Source organism: Penicillium psychrofluorescens (assembly GCF_964197705.1).
Source record: "Penicillium psychrofluorescens genome assembly, chromosome: 4".
In the NCBI taxonomy this organism is placed as follows: Eukaryota; Fungi; Ascomycota; class Eurotiomycetes; order Eurotiales; family Aspergillaceae; genus Penicillium; species Penicillium psychrofluorescens.
Window position 1 is genome coordinate 3,881,261 of NC_133442.1, and position 16,322 is coordinate 3,897,582.

The following is a 16,322-nucleotide window of genomic DNA, read 5'->3' on the forward strand; positions in this document are numbered from 1 at the left end:
AGCATGATCTCGGCGGCGCCCATAGATCTTGGCAGCCCGGCGGTCTTGGTCCCTTGGCAGTTTCCACCGTGTGGATCCCTCCTGGCATCAAATCGAGACGTAATGCTGCACAGAATCCGCGCCAAAACTCCGCTACGCACAGCCAAGATTTACTAATTGATCCTTGCCATTTTTGGCCGACTCGGGACAAAACGCTAGCAAACCCACATCACGGTGGATAGAAACTTCCATTTATGTACATTAGTTGCTTCTTGGCTCTAGGCAGCTGTAGGCTTTGACGAACGAGGGGCTTGCTTCCATAATAAAAAATATTGACCTTGGCATTAACACAAATAGCCAAGAAAGGGCCAAAGTAAACACAACCACATGACATCAATCGAATAAAATTACATGGGATTCAATCCTAAGCAGGACTCAAGGCAAATTTTATGGCTCGTCTAATGTTTAAGAATATTATGGGATAACCATTCAACTTTAGAAAGAGTCTACTCAGCATACCCATGTATGCAAATAGCAGTAGGACTCATTTAGTCACCATATTGCTTAAGAAGGAAATTTCACGCACTGTTCCTGACCTGGAAGATCAAAAGTTCTTAAAATAGCATTATATCTTGGCATAGTTCAAGTCCAGAGATGCCGGATAGTTCACATTGGAAGCAAGCTCGGTAGGACACACCATTGCGTGATGCACCACAAAAAGGCCGTGACTGGGTCCCATATGGGTTAGCCAAGCCCCAGAAGACGAAGCCAAGACATACATCTTTTGAGGTCTAATTTTGTACGCAAGGTAAATTTGAGTTGACTAAAAATGGATGATCCACCATACCCATGTTGTGCTTTGCCAGGTACCCGATCCTTTGGTCTTCACCAACAGACCCCTACTTCATTAAAACTCTTTATGTATGGGCTTAGGATGTTATCCAACAGTAACTCTTTTGGCCATTGGCTATAACATGATCTGAGTCAAGGAGATCTCCCCAACATTCTGGGGGCCTTGCCTGATCACCCCACAATGAGCCCGGAAAACCATCGCTACCGAAGCGATATATAGTTACTAAAAAATATATACATAATGGGGGCCGAAATGCGAGTTTTATAAGTATTAAAAAATGCTCCAGATATTTTCATCTGTCCTTCATACTTTCTCGAGCAAGCCGGCATCAATCAGCTAGCCGCGAAGATACTTTTTTCTTGTTATTTCTTTCAAGTTTTTCTGAGTTACTTCTCTTCTTTCGGCAAATATGGCCGTAATCGTTATCTGGGGCCTTGTTGTCTTGTCTGCGTTGTCGAGCTCGAAGCCCGTTCTCACCAAGGAATCGCCCTCTGGCCTTCCAGCTGCAGAATCCCTTTTTGTTCGAATTCCTGTTGATGTACCCGTGGTAGAATCTTCAGAAGCCCCATCGAAGACTATATCACCCTCTGGAAGTGACAGCACACACACCATCAGACCGGGTATCCTCCAAGGTGATGCCACTATAATAAATAAGGACTCGAGTGCGTCTCAGACTAGCGTTATCTTCCCTGCATCCGGAGATTGGCTGGATGTGCAGTGTGACGGAGATGCCAGAATTACAGATGCTGCAACTCCCCCTAAGGACCGGTTTGAGTATGCCAAAGTGAGCGGTAAGATACCCATCATGCACCCAGGGATCTAAAGACAGTCACTGATATTGCTTGTTAGATGCTTGGGACCAAATGATGGATGACTGGAAGAGCAAAAACGACGATTATCCATTGAACTTTGGCCAATATGCGAGAAATGCTTTCCACTACAGTGACCAGGCACATTGCGATCTGGTGCAAGACATTAACTGTGGCACAACAGTGGAGTGCAAGGCCCCAGCTGCTGGGTTCTTGATTATCAACTCTCTCGTGGCTATTCACAATGTATGTGCAAGCTGATAGCAGTTGCTGAAAAATTATGCTGATAGTAGGAAGATGATCTTCAACGAAAGAACGGCACTAGGGGATGCTCGCGATGATATCAAGGCCGACATTGTGACATTCCAAAATACCTTTTCCTCATTTCCGGAAGACAACCTGCTGGTCATTAAATACATGATGGATGCCCTTCAGATAACCTGGGGTTTCGGTTCAGCAATCGGCTGGAACGTTTGTGAGTGGACCATCCCAGATATTCCAGCATGTCTCTAACGCAAGTTTGATCCGCCAGGGATTAAAAAAGCCAAACTATTCAAAGGTATTTTTACTCAACCTCTTCTATAGTTAGAAGGTACTGACAGTTCAGATGATGACTGGCGAGCAGCCTTTGCCGATATGTCCAATGCTGCCGCATTTTACGGACTTAACATGGGCAAGGACAGTTTGAAACAGTATGCTCTCTGGAATAACTCAATTATTGATTGTCCCTTTTCTAAACAAGGCAAACAGACCTACGGATAGTGGCGAACTGACTGACGACCTCAAAGTTCTCGTCGACAACTATTATAACAGACTACGTGATATACAGAGGGAATTTTTGGCAAACACCCTCAACGCAGTGGACGAAGCCAATCAGGATCAGTTGACCAAGATGGTGGCAAATGGCGCCATGATCCAGCTTGATCTTGCGACGGACAATTCAACTTACGGTGATATGATTATCGAGCAGAAAAAGACTCTCTATGGGAAAATGATCCCGAGTACCTGGGCCTTGTCTCCAGATGGCCAGCGACCGTTTATTCTGTAAGGCAGATGTCTACCACTGACGATTCTCCTTTGAGCTTTGCTAAATTTGCCTAGCTATGTGGATCACGCGGACTACAACTGTGGAGATGATGTTGGCCCCGTGAGCAAGAGCGATTTACCTGAAGAAGATGACTGGGAGTTGGGTTACTGGATAGACCAAGACACGGCGGATAAGACCTCCTGGTGTGATCCCAAGTAGGGGTTCCTATCTCAAGGAAAATGTTATGATGCTAACGGGTCTGAAGTGGCAACTCCTGGTTCTTGCTCAACGCCTACGGTCCCACGAGCTGCAGCGGCGGCGGAGGTGCTGACTGCAGCGATCGTCCAAAGATTTTCCAGAGCCTTGATGGTGGGGACACCGACACCTTGACGGGCGAAGATAGCACATGGGGAGGAATTACCCTTGAGTAAGTCGAATTTGATACCAGTTTTGAGGTCGAAGCTGACTATGGTCCAGAGATATTATTCGCAGCTCATATGGGGCATTCGTGGCGAATGGCAACAAAAATGGAGGCTACGTAAGTCTTGACCAGGAAATTCAGATTGTCTGTGCTAACATTTTCGGGATAGAAAATGCCGGAAGACTCAAAACTGGCCATCGATGACTCAATGAGCCAGATAGTTGAAGATGATACAGGTGTTTTTGGCAACAGTATCCGGACTGCCGGTAAGATAACAAAAATCGATTCAAAGATTTCTACCAACACTACTAATATATATTAGGATTTTTCCAAATTCCAATCTGCCTAAATGCGTATGCAGCGGCCAAGCGTGTCGAGAATATTCTTGAAGACAGTGATCCCTGTGGCGAAGAGCCAGATGCTAGCGGAAAGTCAACGCCCAAAAATGATGACGGGTATGCCGCAGGGCAATGCGGGGTCCATATCACTCAATACCAACGAGATGAGGGCGATGTAATCAACCCGCTGGATGTTTTCCAGCTGCAACTCAATATTCTCGATGCCAACGAGGAGATGATTGGCTTTATGACCAAGCAGGCGGCCGACGAGGCGCTGATTGTTCCCAGCAAACTTCCATATGATCTCTGGGTTCAGGTGGGCGACGGCGACGACGATCCAATTTGTTTCTGGTACTCCGATCAATATTGGTGCACGGATAATGATGACTGGGGATGCAACATTGGTGATTATGACGGCGGTCAACGAAACGGTGACTGCGGCTTCAGTTGCCCTAACCCAACGGACGATCCTCCCACGACAACCTACGATCTTCCATCTCCCGCGAAGACTGCATATGACGGGACCAGTGTCCCAACAAGTACCGCAGCACTGCCGGAAGTGACTTACGCCCAGGGCGCTTGTGGTGTGCATGTGGTCCAATACCAGAAGAATGAGAACAATAATGGCCTCAATCCGACGGACAATTATCAGGTGCAGTTCGAGGTGAAGGATGCAGACAACAACATCATCATCACATCACCCAAATCCAAAGCAGAGTCCATTAATCCAGTTTCAGTCCAGGGAGACGGCCTCGAGTATCCCTTCTCTGTGACGGTAGGTGACATTGACTCGGATCCGATCAGCTTCAGTTACAATGGACAAGAGTGGGATTCGGATGCGGATCAGTGCAGTGTCGGGAAATATGACACAGGGACCCGCAATATGGACTGCGGGTTTACCTGCTGATTGCAATTCCAATGATGTAGATCAATGTTATGCTGCTTTTTTATCACAATTCTATACTTCCGGGTAAACACCGACGATGTCATGGCTGACTCAGCAGCGTAAAGCATCACCTCTGTCTATCTTGACTCTACACTCGATATCCTCTATGATTTCCGTTTTTGAATTGACAAAGCAGATGAACCATTAGATTACCGATTTTGCGCTCCTGATATTACGATCCGTGCTTCCCGAGATTGACGTGCATCCATGAGCGACCTCCATAAGTCCTTCGCCAAGTCGCAACTCGGCAAGCTGCCCCCTGAAGCGCCCACCCTCGAATCAATGTCTGGAGATGCTCCGGACGAGGACTGCTCCTCTGTCTCATCTAAATCTTCCACGGGAACGTTGGTTCCTTCGCCTACCAGACAGCTGTTTGCCCGGGCGGGCCGCAGGTCCGTATCTCTCCCCTTCACCATAGCGGACATAATGCACCCGGGTGGTTTCCAATGCTTTCCGTCAACAATATTGAGTGATCATGAATACGGGCTGGATTCAAGCTAATATGAATCACAGACCATCATCACAATCATCTTTGACATGGACCGACTTCTTCGCACAGGAACTTTTCCTACCCGAAGAAGTCGATAACCTCCGCATTTTACACCATGTCTATTTGACACCACCTACAGACTCAAGCCCACTGTTTGTTATGCATCATGGCGCAGGCTCTTCTGGTCTATCATTTGCGGCCTGTACAGAAGAAATCAGAAAAATCCTTCCCAAGGCGGGGGTCATGTCCATTGATGCCAGAAGCCACGGTCGGACGATGATGACACCCAAAAATGCACCAAAGGGCCCGGACAATCCATCCACCGCAGAATCAACAAAAGCCGAGGCTGATGGTCATATTGAGATTGATCTGAGTCTCGAAACCCTGAGTCGGGATCTTGTGTATATGATTCGCCAAACTCAGTCAAGGATGGGCTGGGAATCTCTCCCAGACATCGTGCTTGTTGGACATAGCCTTGGGGGTGCGGTCATCACAGATGTGGCGAAGAAGGGCGAACTTGGGTCGAAGTTGCTGGCGTATGCGGTACTGGACGTGGTGGAAGGTATGTTCTTGATTCTTTTTCCTCCTGCTCAACATTAACCACGTCCCCGTTCAGGGTCGGCAATGGATGCCCTTCAGAGCATGGAGAAATACCTCTCGACACGACCAACCCGATTTCCATCTCTTGCATCAGGAATTGAATGGCAGTACGTTGCCAGCCTGATCTCTCATTCATGAAATGGCCGAAACTAACCAGAATGTAGCACACGCTCCCGCACTATTCGGAACACTATATCTGCTCGTGCATCCGTGCCATCGCTTCTCTACAAAGAAAATGAGCCCGCCGACCCGGGCAAGCCATGGGTCTGGCGCACTAATCTGTCTGCAACGAAGCCATTTTGGGAGAATTGGTTCATCGGGCTGAGCCAAAAGTTTCTCGAAGCACGAGGTGGAAAGCTACTTTTACTTGCGGGAACAGACCGACTAGATAAGGAGCTGATGATTGGACAAATGCAAGGTAAGCATCGTCTATAAACGATTTCGTCTTCGATATTATAGTTCTAATCTATTCTTCCCAGGCAAATATCAACTCCAGGTTTTCCCTGAAGCAGGCCATTTCATCCAGGAAGATCAACCGGCCAAGACGGCACAAATACTGGCTGACTTCTACAAGCGCAATGACCGCAGCGCATTGGTGCTGCCACCCAAGGTGGCCGATATGCAGGCTGCGGCGGCGATGAAGAAAGGGTCTGGTGCCGGTGGCAGTGGCAGTGGTTAATTGCGATAGAAATGGGCCCTTGGCAATGAAGACTGGTTATAGGTTTGTGTTCAAGAACGGCGCCTACAGCCACCACTGGGTTTGGCTTTCTACATTGGGAAACAATGAATGACGGGCAGGCATGGGTATTGGGTCTACGATTTCTTCGTCCATCTTGATGAACTACAAGCATCTTCCGTTTTAGAGTAAAGGAAGAAAGAATGGAAGTAAAGAATATCCAGAAATGAATTCAAATTCAAAGTCCTACTGGCCACATCTGGCAATAGCAGTCCGCGATTCGTCCCATGAAGGTATCATTCCGTAGTTCCGCCATCAGATCATCCAGAAGAACAGCCACAAAAGTCACAGCAGCCGCATTCCGTCCTGCAACGGGGTCAGGTCGCTGCCAAGTCCCAACAATCAGGGGACAGGCCAAGCTCAGAGAAAACAAGAAGAAGAAATAAAACCAGAGGGAACGGAAGGAAAAAGATACATGAAAAGGAAATTGTCGTCAGAAACGTGCACTGCCTTCCTAACCCAAACGCCGATAGCCAGCTTTTCTAAATCCATGCGCCACCAAGATCCCGCAAGAATCAAGAAATGATGATGAGCAGATCAAGAAAGATAATGAAAACCACAGATCAAAGCTGTGGTGCAAAGAAAATACCCCCCGAGTATTGGCGCCAGGTAAGAGATGAAAATTGGGTATTGTGGATGCATCGAAATCACCTATGGCAAATCAGGGAGATAGGCTCCTCCTGCCACGACGAGGTTTGAGTCGGTGAACTTGACCTTGTAGACAGGAGTCTTCTTCGTCGGGAACGCGCTGATCTGATCGGGAGTGACTGTATCATCCTTGCCCTTCTTCTTCTTCTTGGGTTTACCGGCAGCACCTGCAGTGGACGGGTTCCCGCCGTCAATCTTCGAGCTTCCCTCTCCGGGAGGAAGGATACGTCCCTGTGTGGATTCCTGGGGAGCATCAACATCCCAGGCACGGACTGTGCCATCGGCTCCACCAGAAACCAGAATGGTAGACTCCGCACTCCAGCTGAGCGACCAGATGCCGCCCTTGCCGTGTCCCCTCATCCGCTTGAGAAGTCGGCCAGGGCCCAAATCCCAGAGGAGAATAGATCCATCATCATCAGCAGAAGCCAGAAGTTTGCCATTACGGCTACATTCCAGAGCGGTAATATTGCCGGTGTGTCCGGTGAACATGCGAACCGCGTTTCCGGTGGTGACAGCCCACATGCGAACCGTATGATCGCAGCTAGCTGTAAAGATGTACGCCGAGTTCGGGTGGAAGCAAATGCAGTCCACGTCCTGATCGTGGCCGGCGAAGATGCGCGTCTGGCGAGGTTCATGGGTGATCCAGAGGCGCGCAGTCTTGTCAGAGCCGCCCGAAAGGAAGTAGTGACCGAAAGGACCCCAACGAGCATCCCAGACGGGACGGTTATGGCCCTTGTAGACCACCATGCATTGCCATGTGTCAAGGCTCCATAGTCGAATAGTCTTGTCCGCCGACGACGAGAGCAGCCAACGAGAATTGGTAGACACTCGGTCCGCCCCGGGAGTAGTATCCCTCGAGATAGAACTTGGGGAAAACGAAACCGCATACACAGGCCCACTGTGCCCAACGAGACGCTTGGAGTTGGTCGGTGGTCCGTTGTCGAGCTCTGGATGAGCTGACCGAATGGGTTTTCCGTTCACAGTCCAGATGCGAATGTATGACTGCTGGAATCCGACGGCGATCAAGGCGCTGTCGTCGGAGAAATCCATGCAGCAGACCCTGTGGGCATGTCAGTAGGCGGCAGATAGCAAAAAAGAGTGTAGAAAAGGGGTACATACGAATCCAAAGTATTATGGAAAGTAAACATGCACACGCTGACTCCGGGGCCCACGCCGCCAGTGCGGCCCTCGATCTTCAGTCGATCGCGGTGCTCCTTCACCTGGACGACCGCCATTTCAACATCCTGAGCCATAGAAGGAGGATACGACATGTCGGTGCGAGAAGGGGCTTCCTCATCTTCTTCCTTTTTGATCATTTCGTCAAACTCCTGCATCAAAGTGTTCTGTCCATCCTTTGGGGGGTTTTTGGCATCCTCCTCAGCAAGCTCAGCACGAACATCTGTTTCCATTCCCTGCTCCATGGGGAGCTTGCCAAGCTTCAGTCTCGGAAGAGTTCCAGCCATAGCTGGATTGTCACCAGTGTACGCCGAGCCGGGATGATGGCCAGGGATACCCTCGTCCTCAGCAGGGAAAGTTTTACCAGCACCAATCTGGTTCAGCATCGCAGCAAAACTGAAACGGTTATCTGCGGCGCGATCCATGGTTTTCAGCGTGCAGTAGCTGCTCAGAATCGCGGTCATGACCGACCCGCCCTCCTTCTCCTTGCTTTCCAAGAACTGGAGCAGGTTGGTATAGGCGGAGTTGCTCAGCACAATGCGGTACTTGTTGGTACGGTACAGCTTTGAGGTCGCGTTGTCCTGAACATGCTCCGGCAGACTGATCGGTTCCAGGATGCGAATGTCATCGGTGTGCTCGGGGAGAAACATGTTCTTATTGGATTCAAAGAACTGCTTCGCTTCCTGAGGATAAAAGGAGGTGACCATGTTCAGGAACGAATAGACAAAGAGCGGCCACAAGACACGGCGAAGCTCAGGCTACGAAATGATCAGCAGAGGTTCGGGGAGGTTCAAAGCAAGGGACTGACCTTGTACAAGTCGAGACTCTCCTCGACCCAGGCCTTCAGCAAGTCTAGAGAAGTTGTTAGCCACCGTGCTGCGATCAGTCAGGAAGAAGGTGGGCTTACCGAAACCTTGCTGGTATTTCGGACGAGCATCTTCGCCTAAGGGAGGAAGAGGGCGGCCGTCAATTTCTTGGTTGGCCGACTCCATACGAAGCATCGCTTCGGTGCGGCTGTAGCCCTTTTTGGCAAGATAGTCGATCACCTAAGACAGCATGGACGAGTCAGTCAAATACACCCATGAAGAAAATCAAACGCTCCGCATGCAGTTACAAAAAAGAAAGACAAAAAGCGATGTAAAGCAGCCCATGCCTGGGTGAACAAACAAGTTGCGCAGATGCTGGTAGCTCCGTCTGAGCGACCAAGTCCACGTCTTCAGCAACCAGATGAGCCTCTTTGCTGTCGGCAACGCTCTCGACAACGGCAACATCCGGAAGCTCGACAACCGCGGCATCAGCAATGTTCCCATCAGCTGAGCTGCTGGAGGGCGAGGCAGCGGCGAGAGCACGCGCAGCAGCTTTGCGAGCCGCGTTTCTCTTCCGCTCCTTTTCTTGCTCCCGGCGCGAGGTCCACGAGTTCCGAGTCCGCTTTTTCTTCGGAGGCATATTGAAATCCCAGGGTTTCTAGGGTTGTGGAATATCTCAAAGGGTCGGGGTGAAGTATTGAAACAAAAGAGGAAAGGGGATGGGAGTGTAGGAGAAGAATCGAGGCCGAAAGAGCAAACAAAAGCAAAGACAATCAAATACAGGCAAAGGCAAGCAACTCGGGCAGGCAGAGGAGAGCCGCATGATAAGATAGACCACCACAGATCCCAAATGGGAAGGCTGCCCATATCACGTGCCATATTAGGCGACAGTAAGAGCCCTAAAGAAAGATGGAAGAAGAACTATCCAACTTCTCAGGTGCTCCTGCTGGCCATGAATTAACCACCCCAGATATCGCCCCCAGGGAAGGCATTCTGTGATGTCGGCCACTGGAATAACCAGTTCTTCACAGGCAAAACCCATCGACTCAATAGACACACTGGCCATGGCATATAAAAGCAACAGAAAGACAAGAAAGAAGAGCATCTGGCAAAGCACGCTGGGCCAGAACAGAATACAACAAAGGTGCACCAGATCAACACCAGCAACAAGCACAAGGCAAATCACAGCACCAAAAAAAAAACTGCTAAGAATCAAATTCACTCACAATTTGATTGAGATTCTGCTGCGACATAGCGCCACTAGGGGGAGGCGGCGGGCCTGGGGTCGGAGCGGAGTGCACAGGAGTGCCTGACAGTGGTTGCTGGGAGGGCATGGACATGCTTCCACTGCCACTTGTGCCACCAGGCCCCATGCTGCCACTGCGTGGTGCAGGGCTGGGGGCTCCGCCTGGCGCGGACATGGCGATGAAGTCGATTTGAAGGTCAGTGAGGATCGGAGTTGGGTGAGTGGTGAAGGGCAAGATGAAGAGGCAAAGGGGTATGAGTGTGAAGAGAAAGAAGACAAGAGAGGAAAGATGGCTGCAGAGGTTGATTGGGATGCCAAGCGCTGAGTCGGCGCGCTGAGTCGACGATGGGGATGAATTTGATATCTCGATGGCGGCTGCAGCGAGCTTCACCCGTGACTAAGCGTGGTGGTTTCCCCCAGGTTTACACGTGACAACTTCCTTCTTCCATTGCTGTGCTGCTCAAGGAGACCAGGAGACTCGACGGGATCGAAAATTGCAGCTCGTGAGCTCGGTCTGGCTGTCGATTGATCAACTGTGTTCGCCAATTGGTCCTTGTTTCCCCATCATGGCCGACGACGCGCCACCTGCCCAAGACGAGCAGAGGTTCACCTCCGCGGATCGCATTCGGCAGCTGAACGAAGTCGACAAGGTGGGCTATTCAATTCTCATGACTACACAGGCAGCCACGCAGCTAACAGTTCCCCTAGGATGTCGCAGAACTGATCCACTCCGCCGGACTGGCCATCCAGGCTCTAACCAACGCCGAACCCGACGCCTCCAACCCTCCCGCCGCCGTGCCCGACGGCTCCCTTGACTCCCACAAGACCCAATTCAAGGAAGCGACCGCTCGATATTTTACACTCCTCTCATCCATTGATGTACGGCTTCGCCGGCAGGTCTACGCATTAGAAGAGGCCGATGTGCTGGCGCCCGAGTCGGCCGCGCGGGCGGGCGATACGACGAGTGCTGGCGCTGGTGCCGGTGCCGCTGCAGGAGCCGCAGCCATCGGAGATGGGGAAGGAGATCCATTGGATATTAGCTGGCTGAATAGCCGGAAAGACACGGTTGGCATGGACAAGGAGGCCGAATTGTGGGCGGCGGCGAGCGAATTGGCCGAGAAAATTGACCGGCTGGAAGCTCCCAGCGGGGATTCTAGCAAGCCAGAGTCAGACTCGGAGAAAATGCAGGTCGATTGAATCTGGGAAGGAGCTGGCCGTTGCTGGTTGATCGTCTGCGGGTAGCCGGAGCTGCGGCGGGCTTTGTGATTTATTGATACCCCGGGGAGTCTATTGCAATTAAACAATTTTTATGATGTGGACCAATATATTGCAAGGAAATGTCCACCAAACTACGAAGCTATGCGACAAAGGAAACGAAGACAACATCGAAATGTCCGACCAATGCAGCGATCTATTTCTGCATGCCCTTGATCATCTCCAGCTGAGTCGCGCGGCCCCTGTTGGCTTCGGACAAGGTACCCAAGCCTGCATGCACAGTCAGTAACCGGATCAATATACCGTGAAGGGCTCACTTACTCCGCAGCTCGCCGACAACATCCTTGGCCTTGCCGAAGTAAACCTCCTCTGATAGTTGCGGCACAGGTCAGCCAAATATACCACAGAACAAACGGATGAAAGACCGTACGAAGCAAATTCCGCATTCTTAGTTCCATATCCTCAACCAGTCTGCCCACATTCGCGACGTGGCTGGCATCCGACTCAACAGGCAGATCAGCCTCCACCTGGCGGGTCATGTTCCCGCTCAGGTCCATCTCGCCGAGCTTCTCATTCTCGTTGGAGAGGTGCAGGATGACTGTGCTGGTGAGCTTGTAGTGTGACATGCGTGCGCGGTCCGTAGCCTCGAAAACGTGGATACTGTCCCATTCGCCGGAGCTCTGGGAACCGGGAGTGACCCCTGGGAGATGGAATAGTCAGTCAATAGAACCACCGTGAATGCCCAATGGCTGAAGGAAGTAACATACCCTTCTTCAGGAGAATGACTCCCGCAAACCCATCATCCAGATCCCAAAAGTACACACTCCCTACACCCCCCTCATAATAAAGCTCCCGGTAGACATCAAACGCCTCGTTGGCTGCAACCTCCAGCTTGCGCACCCGCTCACTGGGGACTGTGCCGTCGTCCAGCGGGGGATCAAATTCATTGCTCCATGGTGACCGATAGCTATCACCGTCACGGTTGTAGTCGCAGAGCAGATAGTCACGGCTCGTTTGCTTACACCGGCGGGACTCGAGGGGCTGGTCGACGGAGGAGAGCAAGTCTTCAGTCAGATCGGGGACAATGGACGTGATGGCTTGGAGGTTTGTCTTTGTGTTGCGCGGGTTCAGCCGCCGGAGTAGATCGCTGGGGGTGTGCTTTGGTCAGTTCAATTGTCGCGGTCAACAGAGGGCGGGGTCAGATTTGGGGCGGAGAGAGGTGACTTGTTGGAGATTGTGTGGAAAGTCGATGGATTGAAGTTGGGGGGGATGCAAAAAGGGTGCGTCACTCACAGGGCACTGTCAAACTGAGCATCGGCCATGGTGGACGGGGAGTGTGGTGGGTTGAAATGTATCAATGTCCCAGGCGGAACGGGGGAGATGTTGATCGGAGGTGCGTGGCTGAGGCGGAGAGCGTGGCGATAAGATAACTAGGAACGCTGTAGAACAGCAAGAACAGAATACTGTGAAGAGCAAGTGTCCAATTCTCCAGTATGTACAGTGGACTCGAAACAAACAGAGGTTATCCTCAATCACACCGGATGCCAATAAATACAACATTCGCTCATGGTCGTCACTCATCACTGTCCTCGATCATAGGCCGTTTCTGCTTCCGGACAGGCTTGGGTTTAGGGCTGCTACTAAACATAAAACTAGGGCTCGGGAGATCGAAATCCATGTCATCATCAAGATCATCCTCTGGAAGAGGAGGAGCTTGTTGATTGTGCTTGGGTTTAGGGTCCGGAGTCGACAACAGGGCCAAAATATCGGCATCATAGGTGTCATCGGCACCGGGGGCTGTCACCCCCCGAGTGTGAGAACTGGGCGCTGGCTGCGTCTGCCTCGCCTTCCGGCGCTTGGTCTTGGGCTTCACGGTTGAATCGCCAATCGAGGACTGTTGAGTCTCGCTGAATGATGGGGGAGCCCGCGCCAAAATCTGCTTGAAATAATCATCACAATCAAGGCTCGTCTCATCCATCTTCCGCAAGGCTGCAATCATGCGACGGGTCAGAGAGCCATGCTTGACGATCTTGGTAGGCCATGCATCAAGCTGCAACCGAGGGAAAGCATCAGTGCGCGGGAAGCGGATGAACTGTGGGGAGGTAGCTCCGATATTCTGATAACGATGCTCGAGCTCTTTCTGCTCGGCCGGATTGAGGAACACGTCTTCCAATGATGGAAGATCCACAGGCTCTGGGGTCGGTGTTCGAGGTCGCTTCTTCGGCGGTGCAGCTTTGGCCTTCTCGCGAGAGCTGTCACCTCCAATATTGGACGCTCGTGTGAAGCCCGTCTCCACATCATCGGGCATGTAGAATTTCTTGGGGGGTCTTTTAGGCGCCCTTCCTCTGCGTTTCGGCTCGGGCAGTTCCTGCTGGGAGTTCTCGGGAGGAATATCAATGTGTCGTTTATCGGAAGTTGGCCGAATACCGGCGGGTAGGATGCGAGCAGACCGGTCATTGTGGAATGTAAATCGAGCGCCGCTGGCAATCATTTCTTGCATCTTCTCGTAGTTATCCTTAGCCTTGATATAGGACTCTTCTTCCTTGCCCTTCATCAGGAGCAGGGTGATATTTCCTGCCCGTTTACGACCGGTTCGACCCATTCGTTGCAGCATGCGAATAGGCGATGCGGACGAGTCATAGCACACGATGAGGTCGACTTCACCAATATCAAGACCCTCCTCGCCAATCGAGGTGGCGACAATGGTGTTGTATGTCCCTCCTTTAAATTTTTCGATGATCTGAAGCTGTGTCTTCTGGTCCATGCCCTCGGAACCTTTGGCGCTGGACTGACCAACAAAAACATGAGGGCGGATCATGGGCGCGTAGCGCTTCAACACTCGGGCGACTTCCTCAGCGCTGTCACGGAAATGAACGAAAATCATGACTCGTGTTGCAGGATTTCCGTTGCTGCCAGAAGCACCGGTGCCTTCCCCTGCATCCATGAAGTGATTCAAAATGACCGACTTGAGATACTCCAACTTGGGATGGCCAATAAATTCTGGATTCTTGCTCCATGGCTCCAAGTGACTGAAGAGCTTCTTGAAACTCTCGTCTTGCACAATCTGTTTCTGATACTTTCCTCCCTTCTGTCCGTCGCCGCCTCCTTTGAAGTGCAGGAGATGTCGATAGAATGGGACAATACCATGGTATTTGAGAAGGTCAATGGCATGGGCCAAGCTCGCAAGAACCGTGAAGATCGAATTGACCTTGCCCTTTAGCCCAAAATTGGCATTTCGGCCCGCATCGGACATCATCCACTGCTGCCGCGCTTTGGTTAGACCATAGGCAGTCAGCGACATGGGATCTCGTCCCCAATAAGCATTGAGAGTCCGGAGCTGGTCGACAAGTGGCCGTAATGTCGAGGAAAACAGGTCCATGCAAAACACCATCTCGTCAGAGTTCTCGAAGGTCTCGATCTCCGTATTACGAGCATGCACATATTGTCGAATGTCAATCGAATGCTCGGTCCGAATCTCTACACGAGAAATGTCCAGGCCATCAATCACTGCCTGTACAGACTCTACGGTCGATCCGGGAGTCGCTGTCAATGCAAGAACTCGGAAGCTCTTGTTGTATCGCCGCAGAAACTTGACCACCTCGACATACGCATAGCCACCCGTCGCACGGTGAGCTTCGTCTACGACCAAAAGAACAATGCGCTTTGGGTCTGCAATTCCAGTCTTCAGGTCGTTGGTCAATGTCTGCGGTGTCATGAAAAACACTCGTTTAGACTGCCACTCCTCCGCTCGAAGACCAGGCGCCACCCCTCCAGTGAGCATAGTTGTCTTTGATCGTGGGATCCCCGCAATGTCCAAACATGCCGACACCTGCTGCGACACCAACGGCTTTGTCGGAGCCACAAAAATGATCTGCGCGTCTTTCGTCCAACGAAACCAATTGAGCATGATCGTTGCGGCGATAAAGGTCTTTCCAAGACCGGTGGGTAATGCTACCAAAAGGTTGTGGAAAAGACCTGCCTGGGTGATGCTGAACTGGTAATCTCTCGTGTTGCCCAAGTTGGTCGGGTATACCCAAGTATTTAAGGCGTCATGATTCAGCTTGTGCTGAGTCGGAGGCTCGTCTTTGTCCGGAGGAGACCAGCCTCGCTCCCGCGAGGTTTGAATATCCGGGTTCCTGGCAGCCATTCCGAAAAGCGTGGCTTGCCGAAGGCTGGGCTGACGATTTAGGGGGCGAGTTGCCGCTGGTGGTGCGGGGGGAGGTTGTGCTGGTCGTGACACCGGCGAAAGAGACGGAGAGGAATCAAAGGCATCCTCTGGGATATCGTCTAGGAAGGACACATCCGCCGAGCCGTTCTGGGATTCTGTATTTGCTGATTGTCCAAGTCTCTGCGGAGGCCGATTCGATAGACCCAAATTTGGCACCGTCTTCCGCGACTCCCCCTCGAACGAGTCCAGCGAAGCTGCAATGGCGGCCCTCAACTCTGCGTCATTATCGTAGTAATTCGGAGCCTTCCGCGGCGCATCTTCGCGTACAGGTTGCAGAGCTTCCGAAGGAGGTGGTACCGGATCGGGTTTCTTCCACCGGGGTCCACGAATCCGTTCCGGGCTTGAATTGGGCTGGGTCAACTGGGTGACGAATATGTTCTCTTGATAGCTGGTGTTGGTTCGTTTGGGCACGAAACTCCTCGACTTGGACCGGGCCTGTCGCTCTTCAAGATCCATGGACGAGTCCCGGTGGGGAGAGGGAAGCTGGACGTCATCGTCGTCACCATTCATGGAAGAGAACTCGTACGTGCTGGAGCCCCCATCGCGGTGCTCGTCTTCCACGCGACGACGTTTGGCGGGACGAGGTGAGGGCGACGGTTTGTCGCAGGGGGTGCTGGGGACTATGAAGTCATCATCGTCGTCTAAGTAGTCAGACTCCGCGGAGTCCGTGGCGGGCATCGCGCAGAGCGTGGGCTGCTATCATCGTGACAAGAAGCGCGTCAGTGGGGGATGCGCGGTGTCACGTGGACCAAAGTGTTTGCACCGTTTGTTAGCCCGATCGGATCCTTGCCATCCCTGACCTCT

The 16,322-nt window shown here is 51.6% G+C and overlaps 6 protein-coding genes across 6 annotated transcripts; 3 read left to right on the top strand and 3 right to left on the bottom strand.

The window, feature by feature from the left end:
• Positions 1-1,241: 1,241 nt before the first annotated feature.
• On the top strand, positions 1,242-4,334 carry PFLUO_LOCUS7121 (uncharacterized protein; the record flags this gene model as incomplete). Its single annotated transcript, XM_073784730.1, has 11 exons — positions 1,242-1,623; positions 1,682-1,887; positions 1,939-2,116; positions 2,174-2,200; positions 2,249-2,333; positions 2,392-2,685; positions 2,743-2,883; positions 2,934-3,095; positions 3,146-3,206; positions 3,259-3,355; positions 3,412-4,334. The coding sequence occupies 11 exons, from the start codon at positions 1,242-1,244 to the stop codon at positions 4,332-4,334; spliced, it is 2,556 nt and encodes an 851-aa protein (XP_073641156.1).
• Positions 4,335-5,106: 772 nt separating this feature from the next.
• Positions 5,107-6,142, top strand: PFLUO_LOCUS7122 (Protein phosphatase methylesterase 1; the record flags this gene model as incomplete). Its single annotated transcript, XM_073784731.1, has 4 exons — positions 5,107-5,425; positions 5,480-5,570; positions 5,628-5,881; positions 5,943-6,142. The coding sequence occupies 4 exons, from the start codon at positions 5,107-5,109 to the stop codon at positions 6,140-6,142; spliced, it is 864 nt and encodes a 287-aa protein (XP_073641157.1).
• Positions 6,143-6,850: 708 nt separating this feature from the next.
• On the bottom strand, positions 6,851-10,250 carry PFLUO_LOCUS7123 (Transcription initiation factor TFIID subunit 5; the record flags this gene model as incomplete). The annotated part of the gene is made up of 6 exons (XM_073784732.1): positions 6,851-7,907; positions 7,967-8,781; positions 8,832-8,875; positions 8,931-9,069; positions 9,191-9,487; positions 10,056-10,250. The coding sequence occupies 6 exons, from the start codon at positions 10,248-10,250 to the stop codon at positions 6,851-6,853; spliced, it is 2,547 nt and encodes an 848-aa protein (XP_073641158.1).
• A 391-nt stretch (positions 10,251-10,641) lies between these two features.
• On the top strand, positions 10,642-11,272 carry PFLUO_LOCUS7124 (uncharacterized protein; the record flags this gene model as incomplete). Its single annotated transcript, XM_073784734.1, has 2 exons — positions 10,642-10,725; positions 10,784-11,272. 2 exons carry the CDS (start codon positions 10,642-10,644, stop codon positions 11,270-11,272), a joined length of 573 nt encoding a protein of 190 aa, XP_073641159.1.
• Positions 11,273-11,486: 214 nt separating this feature from the next.
• PFLUO_LOCUS7125 (F-actin-capping protein subunit beta) lies at positions 11,487-12,612 on the bottom strand (the record flags this gene model as incomplete). The annotated part of the gene is made up of 5 exons (XM_073784735.1): positions 11,487-11,560; positions 11,612-11,659; positions 11,721-11,990; positions 12,058-12,437; positions 12,584-12,612. The coding sequence occupies 5 exons, from the start codon at positions 12,610-12,612 to the stop codon at positions 11,487-11,489; spliced, it is 801 nt and encodes a 266-aa protein (XP_073641160.1).
• A 251-nt stretch (positions 12,613-12,863) lies between these two features.
• Positions 12,864-16,196, bottom strand: PFLUO_LOCUS7126 (3'-5' DNA helicase; the record flags this gene model as incomplete). Its single annotated transcript, XM_073784736.1, has 1 exon — positions 12,864-16,196. The coding sequence occupies one exon, from the start codon at positions 16,194-16,196 to the stop codon at positions 12,864-12,866; it is 3,333 nt and encodes a 1,110-aa protein (XP_073641161.1).
• Between the last annotated feature and the right edge of the window lie 126 nt (positions 16,197-16,322).